General features: G+C 37.7%; 1 protein-coding gene across 2 annotated transcripts; it reads left to right on the top strand.

Annotated features, from left to right (window-relative positions):
- The first annotated feature begins 998 nt into the window (after positions 1–998).
- Positions 999–8,792, top strand: LOC114473251 (interleukin-31 receptor subunit alpha-like). Of its 2 annotated transcripts, XM_028462762.1 has the most exons (16): positions 999–1,104; positions 1,533–1,586; positions 1,799–1,846; positions 1,923–2,046; positions 2,125–2,279; positions 2,351–2,496; positions 3,827–3,968; positions 4,070–4,158; positions 4,226–4,427; positions 4,518–4,703; positions 6,767–6,898; positions 6,965–7,126; positions 7,818–7,961; positions 8,046–8,124; positions 8,210–8,282; positions 8,359–8,792. In XM_028462762.1, the coding sequence occupies exons 1-16, from the start codon at positions 1,011–1,013 to the stop codon at positions 8,743–8,745; spliced, it is 2,217 nt and encodes a 738-aa protein (XP_028318563.1). In that variant the 5' UTR covers positions 999–1,010; the 3' UTR covers positions 8,746–8,792. The 2 variants fall into 2 exon arrangements, with proteins under 2 accessions (XP_028318563.1, XP_028318564.1); XM_028462763.1 differs by lacking the exons at positions 999–1,104; positions 1,533–1,586; positions 1,799–1,846 and having other exon boundaries at positions 1,932–2,046; positions 2,130–2,279.
- Positions 8,793–8,832: the final 40 nt, after the last annotated feature.

Raw genomic sequence — 8,832 nt, 5'->3', positions numbered from 1 at the left:
GTGATTGGATCTTAACTTCAGTGTCTGTGGGACAAATCCTGGCTCTCAGTTAAATGTTTTTTGTTTTTTTTTTACATCTTCTGCATCACAGAGTTACAGGAGATGAAGGAAGATCGATCATGGACTTGGATCCTGGTCCTTTTCTGTTGTTTCCCAGATTTCAGGCCTAATAACCAGGCTTAATTGCACTTACAATTAATCATTAAATCATTCAGTCAAATTTGTAATTTAAAATTAAATTTGCATTGTAATTTAATTTAAATGATAGATTTTATAATTGCAATTGACAAGCAAATTCAATTAAAAATGACAATTACTATTCAAATGCATGTCAATTACACAGAAATTTGTGGGAAATTACAAACAGTTCTTAAACTTTAGTAATTGAGATTCTAATTGTAATTCACTTTCAGGAAGAAAAAAAAGGTCATTGTAATTTAATTGCATTTGAAAAAATACTGGACACTGTAATTTTTATTTTTTTTTAGATTCTCTAGATTAGAATCCTGCATTTGTTTCCATATCTTACCAAATAAATTGGGTCCAAATTCTATGCAAATGCATTCATGTTTAGAGGTTGTACAAGACACTTCAAATTTGCTCCACACTAAAACAGCGAGCTAAAATAAAAAAGGTGTATTTGAATAATTTTCTATAATGTTAGTATGTATATGTAATTAAACCCAATGCAGGGTTCTAATTGGGGTTAACGGAAACTATTTTTTCCCATGCTTTGATGGACCACTCTACTATAATATATAATAATGATGAATTAATGAATATTTGAAAAAACTTGGTTTCCTGTACTAAAAGGTGTGTTTGGGTTAAGATAAACACTCTTTGTGAAACCATGCCTCGTTGGTCTGTGAAAAGAAGAAGTATAAAGAATGTGTGTGGGTTTCTGATAACGATCAAGACTCGTCTTCAGTGTGACACCGTTTCTCCATCCATCCTGTGTGAGAAACGATCTCTAAGTAGGTTATAAGTTATCAGGAGTTTATCGGTGTGTGATGTCCTTTAAAACACGGCTGTTTTCTTCAAACATGGTTGGATTTCAGTTGGATTCTATATCTCAAAGGTTTACGTGGCATTTCTATACCATCGGTGAGTGATCTACTTACACATTCTTCCTTTTCCAAATAATCATATATAGAGGATATAATATTAATGCGCAGTGATGAACTGTCTACCCATGAGGGAGGGGCCACATGTGGACAAACAAAAAAAAGTGTGTTCATCTTATTTGTTATAGTAATTTTCTATTTAAGATATTTGGGATTTTTTGTTAATATGAAAAAATGAGGCGAAACTAAACTACATTGCAAAGCCTATAATATATAATAACAGTGTAACAGAATTTGATTGAGTTCTTGCTCTCGAAAAACAAAAGAAATTGTCAGATATTCAGGTTCTTATGTGAGAATACGTAATATGGCAACGGAATTTACTGTGATGCATCTAAACTTTGCTTAGAACGCTAAATGTCTTTTTTACCGACTGTAACTAACTCAACTCCGTTGTCCACTATCCAGGTCTCATGGTGACCTTGCTGTCAACGCTCTCCTTCCATCAGAAAGCATCTCAAGGTTTGCCAATTCTGACACATTAGCAAAGCTTCCCCTCAAGTCATTAATTTTCAGATGAACAGATGAGTATCGTCAGCATATCAAGAAATGTGTCAACCTGTGCATGAAAAAGCAGTAAAAGTTGTTTTTTTCAGCTTCCATTCTTACACTATTATGGTCAAACCAATCAGATACAACCATCTAATCTCCAACATGTTCTCTTCGTCTTCCAGTGAGTTGCAATATTACCCACATATATCAAAACTGCAGTTCACAGCCAGGTAATAGAAACATCTCAAAAAAAATGTTTGGATGTACGATGACAGCAGCGACAGCTGGAATGTTTTTGTCCAACAGATGGAGTCCGTGATTTAAACTGCTTTGGTAAACATGATTTAAAAGGATATAAAACCTGTACATGGAAACCTGGGAAGGCCAAAGCACAAACAGTGTACACAGTTATTGTACTCCAGAATAAAACGTAAGTGTCACTTTCCTCTGTGAGAAGCACAATCATAACTATTGCAACGTTATTAGTTTGGATCTTTACATTTTCTAGAAAAGGAGATCATTGCAAAGTTTACAGTGATATCCGTGAGTTCTCCAGTGGAATCGAGCTTTATGAAAACTACAACGTGACGGTCGTGGCTTTGGAAAACATGAAGTCCACAAACTGTACACTGGCGGTTTTTAAAGGATCACCAAAGAGCCTGTGTGAGTCCAGTATGCACATTACAGAGGGACGCAGTGTCAGAAAAAGTGTCTGATACATGGTCTGATCACAGTTCGATGCGGTCCGCCAAAAGATGTCTCATTTACTCGCCTCTCTGGAAAACTCCATGTGAATGTGGAATGGCACCAGGAGGACATGACAGCCATCGGAGAATACTCTGTGAGATACAGAGCAAAGGGCGCCCGCCTATGGTCGAAGGTCAGTGTTTGGAAAACAACTGGTTAATAAGGTTGGCAGAGGACGAGGTGAATAATGAGCACCTCAGTCATGGTCCGGGAAAGGACAGTTGTTTAAAACTGCTGGAGACAATGATTTTCTACAAGATAAAGACATAGTGAAGGCCTCATTAATCAATAAATGAAACTCACAAACAAATGTAGACAGTTGAAATTGCCGGTCAAGTTTGTTTTGAACTCATTCAATAATAGTGGGTTTGTAAACATGGTTGGTAAAGTTTTGCGCATTGCATTGTGGGATGTGGAGTCCCGTAGACGGATGCATAGAAGACTTTTTACTTTATTCTAACCACGATTTCTTGAGTTTCTTAGACAAGAAGGACAGTGATTAGCCTAAAACCATTTTTGTTCTACTTTGTTTCCCGTGATCCCCGTGATATCACTGCACTCCATGAGACATTCAATTTCAGGATTCCACATCCCACAATGCAATCCGAAATTTCAACAAGCCAACTATTTATGGTGGAGATCAAAACAAACTCTGGAGCATCAATTTCAACCTTTTACATTTGTCTGAGAGTAAATAATCTTTGTCTTATCAAGGGTTAAATTATATCTTTATCTGATAAAAAAAATTGTCCCAAGCAGCTTTATTCACATTTTAAATGATATATGTGGGGTCTTCGTTTAAAATGTTCCCAAATTCTGTCTTGAGGTAATCCCATTTTTAGATTATTTTTTGCTTATCTAATGTAAATGCTGACACGATAAGTCATAAAATAATGCCAAAATGTTGAATAGAAATTCATTGAGTAAAGTCTTGCAATAAATTGTATTTTCTAATGCTTCAGAAGTCAAAATGGTCCATTCAAGTAGCGCCAAATCTCATGAGATGAAGCGGGATCACATAGTCTGAGACTTTGTGTCATATATGGATACATGGTTTATTTAGGACTTTCAAGCACTTGCTACACATTTAATAACCTGTTTAATGGAAAAGTATGGTGAAAATGTGTAATAGTATACCAAAGCATGTTGGAGAGGGTATATTCCATAGTCATACCACTTTTTCTGCTTCAGGAATTTAAGTCCGTAATTTAATTTTCCTTGATCACGAGAAATAAAGGGTCCTATATATGTAATGAAATGATCACAAACTTTAAGTAAATGAAACTACAAGGCACTTACATATTAGGGTTGTTGCTGTGAGGATTTAGTCTCCAGTAAGACGGCGGCTGTTGCGACCTGTCCGAGTTACGTTTCTATATCCATGTGTCAAATCATGTTAGCTACAAGCTTGTTTGTGATTATGGTAATCACTCTTGGCATGTGCATTACTTTGCTGTTTACAGTCGACTGTTAGATCCGACAACAGCAGCAGCTGCATGGTGGAGAACCTGAACACCTCGCAGGTCTACGAGGTGCAGATAGAGTGCCTTACAAACCTACAATGCTCCCAGTGTCCCTGGAGTGAAGCCTACATGGTCCCACATGGTGAGTCTTCACGTGTTATCCTCCTTCTAAGATGAGGACTTGAGTGTTTGGACTTCCTTGATGACTCCAAGAAAACTGTGCTTCCTTTTTCCAATAAACAGAACTGACAGAGCAGCCTGTTATTGTCAACCTTTGGTTTATCGACATTGACGAGAAAAAAGGAAAGCGGTGGACATTTGTGTCCTGGAAGGTGACTTTTATTCATCTTTCCCCTTCAATCAAAGACTAGCACAAACTGAAAGAGCTTCTGATTTTAGCTCCCTGACACAGAGACGCATCACAGCTACTGTGTGAGCATCTGGAAAACATCTGGGGAGACCCCAAGTGAGCTGAGGATAAACACTTCTCGTTCTGAGATCAGCCTCATTCTCTCCTTTTCATCGTATCGCATCAACATCAGCGCCTTCAACGATGTGAGCACATCCCCCGCCGTGAGCCGGACCATTCCTCAGCGTGACGGTTAGTTTCACCTTTCATTTCACTCATTAGACACTGAAAACAAGATGTCTGCCACCATATTGTCACGCCTGACGAACTGTACATTCACAGGTACAGAAGGTGGTTTGCTGAACGTGACCGTCCATCATAATAATTCATTTACCATCCACTGGAGGGACGATCTTATCAAAAGCTACGTCTGCTTTTCTGCTGAGTGGAGGACGAAGACACACAAAGGGTTCCACGAGTCGTTTCATGAGCAAGATAAAAACTACAAGACCATATCTCCATTACCAGGTCAGAAACTCAAAACTACTGATCCCATGATTCCTTGCTGATTCATCAACTAAAAGGAGCTCTTTAACGAGGACAACAGTCAATGCTAATAGTTCAGTGTGCTCTCACATGTATCTCTTATCCTTTTTTGTTTTTATAATGCAAGTACCCCTTAGTTTGAATGACTGTATGCATTACAATTTTGTTAGAAGGCTCGTCTGAATGCTTTACTGTGTCTAGACCAACATTAACCACATATTTAAGGCTTTTTCTCACCAATTTCTTATTTTTTGGTCATTTTAGATTTTGTACTTCACCTCTTAATGTATTTTGAAGAGTTGTGCCACAAATTATCATCGATGGATGAAGAAAATGACAGTGTACATGTCAAATTTGTCCTAAAATGAAATTAACAGATGTTTCTGTGTACCCCGTGAGATGTGTCCAAGTACCCCTAAGGGTACACGTACCCCTTGTTGAGATCCTCAGTATTAAACAAGGTTAGGACGTCACGTTACGCCTTAAACTGGATAAAATTACTCTCTTATGGGCCTTAATCATAATTTTTTTTAAAAAAGGTATTATAGCTAACAATTAACCACATGCTAACGGCTTTTTCTGCAACTAGACAATGAGGTCACGTATATATAATAACTGAACATGACTTACAACAATGCACAATACACTTTATATTTTACTTTTCTATCTTTTCTACCTTTTACATTGATACCTTTATTACTTTTTAAATTATTATTGCCATTGTTATTATACTTTTCTCTTTATTTGTTTGGTTTTGTTCTTTGTTTCAAGTTTTTTTTTTCTGCTACATCCAGTGTGGCGAGTAAAGTAATTTCATTGTGCAGGGAAACATCGAGCTACAATTTCACGTAAACCTAAGCCATTTTCATAGAAATTAATTAATATCACTGTTTGTATAGTTTGTTGAAAGTGAAACTCTGTGTGAACTTTGAATGTTCTCCTGTGCTTGTGTGGGTTTCCTTCAGGTTCTGCATCGCCCGCCCCCCTCCCACCCCACCCCCCTGAGTCATGGTTGGCTAACTGTGGCTAACCATGACTTTGCCTGATCTACAATTTAATTGCTACACTTCAAACTGGACAGTGTTGTTCTTTCATGGTCTTTTTGATAACGTTTGAAAGTGAAAGTGTTTTTGTTAGCCAACAGTTAACAAATGCTATCCCTAATAATGCTACTAAGCTAGGACATCATATATTCCTGAGGTAAATCGATCACATTTATATTAAAATAGATGCAAATGTTAGATTTAATGACATTTTTATAGGGCTGTGCATTGCCGAAAGGATTTGATATATCCCGATACTAATTGACACGATATACATCGCGATATAATTGCAATATCAATGACAAATGTAAAAGTACAAAATGGTGTGGAATACAAGTTATTTCATTTTTTTAAAAAAAACCTGTCAGAACAAGTATATGGTAACTAACTGTAATTCAAGTACCGATATAAAAAACAAGTGGTATGTTTATCAAACTGTCAAATTACATTTAAAAAAAAAAAAAAGTTTAACTTTTGCTTCTAGAACAGATTCTGATTCTGTTAAGTTCCTAAAATAATAAAAATAACCACATACATCTATAAAATTTCCCAGTATGTTTCATGAAAATAAAGTGTAATCACCTTCAAAGCTAAAATGCATTGAGTACCGATGTATTTTAAGGTCTGATGTGGTTTACCGACACCTAGTGACCGGGTGTTTACAAGCTATGCAAATGTTCGCGCAATTAAATGTTTTTTCCGTGAAAAAACATGATTAGAAAAATCAATTTGGGAATATTTTGGATCGATATGATAATCACGCGGTGAAATAGCGCAAAATATCGCTTAATCTATTTTTTTCTTAGACCTTTAGTCATAGTTGGCTACACATGGCTAACCAAGGCTACGTTTGAGCGACTTCCCCTGGTATCGCTACATATTTCAGAGGCCAGCAAAACACATTTTTTGACTAATGCTGTCAGCGTTGAACCCACCGCTAACTAAAAATGTCCTCCAATGGGGTTTTTGATCCTTGACGTCTTATTGTTTGGTCCTCTTCAGAGCCGTTGGAGCCTTTCAAGAGATACACCCTCACTCTGCACACGCGAACAAACAATGAAACTTGTAACATGGTTCATATCAACAACAGCGAGAGCACCTACGGGAGCAAACCATTCTATTTCATTGAAGGGTGTAAGTCAGTAACTGACACAGTAACTTTCTATAGTTTGTCGGCTTCTTACATTTACTTTCCAACAGCACCTGTCAGTGCTCCTACAAACGTCAGCGTCTCAAATGTGACGCTGACCTCGGCGCTGCTGTTCTGGACTTCCATCCCAGAGGAAGACACCAGAGGTTTCCTGCTTGGTTACATAATCTATTATAAGAAGTACGACCACAAAAAGACCAGCACTGAAAACAGTAGGTGGACAAACAAGCACCAAGACACAATAGTAGTAGTTCAAGTACACGTCTCCTGTCACACCATAACAAAAATATAGAAAAAAAAAAAAACAACCTTCCAGTAAACAGTGACTGAACTTTAACTGTAAAAAAAACAAACAAAAAAACAAAAAATCAATAAAATATATGTACAAATTAGAAACAAGATAGATGTTTTTAATCAGCTTGCTCAACTTAAAAAAAAAAAAATAAATATTTGTCTGAATGTGAAAACAGCCTTCCATAAAGAACAGAAACATCTCCCATATATTCTTGCAGAAATTAATTTACCACAACCTCCATTGTCTTACCCTGACTTCCTCTTCCCAGTTCCCTTCCCCCTCACCAAGGTGCAACACTGCCCTCTCTTTTTAATTCTCCCCTTAATAAACCTTTTCTTACCCTTCCTTAGGGAAGGCTGGTAATGGTCACAATTATGCAATAAAATAAATTCACTTATCTAATTACAATTAAAAAAAATATTCTTTGAATATATGGAATGGTATAAAAAACATCAAAACAAAATGTGAAAAACTGTCAACAAGTTAATGAAGTACCTCTAACTTTCAAAGGAAACAGTGCAACCGTGGTTTGAAGAACACAACGACATACTTTAAAAGTTAGCATCTGCTGCTAGCTAGCGTCTTGGTCAGTGTTTGTTTTCTTGCAGACGTCACCGTGGATCCGTCCCTGAATGTCTATGAACTGGAAAATCTCCAAAGTGGGACACCGTACCAAGTCCAGATATCGGGTTTCACTTCTGGAGGAACCGGAGTTCGAAGCACAGCAAGCTTCTTTAAGACAAACCTTAAAGGTTATTTCAACTCCACACTTTTCCATGAACCAGTCAGTCATCAAATGTTCTGACATTACTTGGATTTTACCCTTTATTCCAAAGCAAATGTTCACATCGGAGGTATCATCGGAGTCTTTGCATTTGTTATTCTTGTGACGTTTGGATCCCCACTCATAAAAAGGTATATATCTAAAAGTACAGTAGTTAGCACTGCTGAATATCTTCACAGCTACTTTGTGAATACTTTGCACTTCCTGCTTTTCCAGAGCAAAGACGGTCCTGTGGCCGAGTATTCCCAACCCTGGAAACAGCGATACGATGCAGAAAATCTTTGAACAGGTGAGTTGCTTTTAGTGATGAGAAAACCTGAATCTTCAAGGCAGAGAAAAGTTTAAGTTCAGTTTCTGTTACTCAGGCACATCTTGAGGCTATTGGTACGCTAACGGTTGAGGAATGGCACTCAGGAATTCTCCAGGTTCTCCAACGTTCTGATATAGAAGATCACACTGAAGCATCATGTAGTGGAAACCAAGAGGAAGCTGAGAACGTGACTGGAGAAGAGTCACGTGAAGACAATGGTGATGTTTTCTTCCTGGATACCAAACAGACAAATGTCCAAAGTTCTACATGTGCCTTGGTGAGTGGATACACCACAATGGAGATGTTTCAGCAGGGCATGAGTACGATCCCCACAGAGAGAACACAGCATTTTCAGAGCAAAGCAGAACACGACGAGTCCTCTGGGTCCAAGCAGAGACTGGACTACGTCAGACAGTTCAGTGAAAAGTCCACAGTCCAGTGAGATCACAGCACGTATCCAACAGATTCATCACGACTGGACAGGAATGCCCCATCATGTTAAGTTTTCATTTATTCAGACAACTGTTCC

This window comes from Gouania willdenowi, chromosome 12 (assembly GCF_900634775.1).
Source record: "Gouania willdenowi chromosome 12, fGouWil2.1, whole genome shotgun sequence".
NCBI lineage: Eukaryota > Metazoa > Chordata > Actinopteri > Blenniiformes > Gobiesocidae > Gouania > Gouania willdenowi.
Note: the sequence above shows the minus strand (reverse complement) of the source record. Positions and strands in the feature narration are given on the sequence as shown.

Excerpts from the sequence above, each read along its gene's own strand:
- LOC114473251 (XM_028462762.1), top strand. The coding sequence starts at position 1,011 with ATGTCCTTTAAAACACGGCTGTTTTCTTCAAACATGGTTGGATTTCAG. Across the intron at positions 1,587-1,798 it reads CCATCAGAAAGCATCTCAAG|TGAGTTGCAATATTACCCAC; the intron begins GTTTGCCAATTC and ends TTCGTCTTCCAG. Across the intron at positions 2,497-3,826 it reads GCGCCCGCCTATGGTCGAAG|TCGACTGTTAGATCCGACAA; the intron begins GTCAGTGTTTGG and ends TGCTGTTTACAG.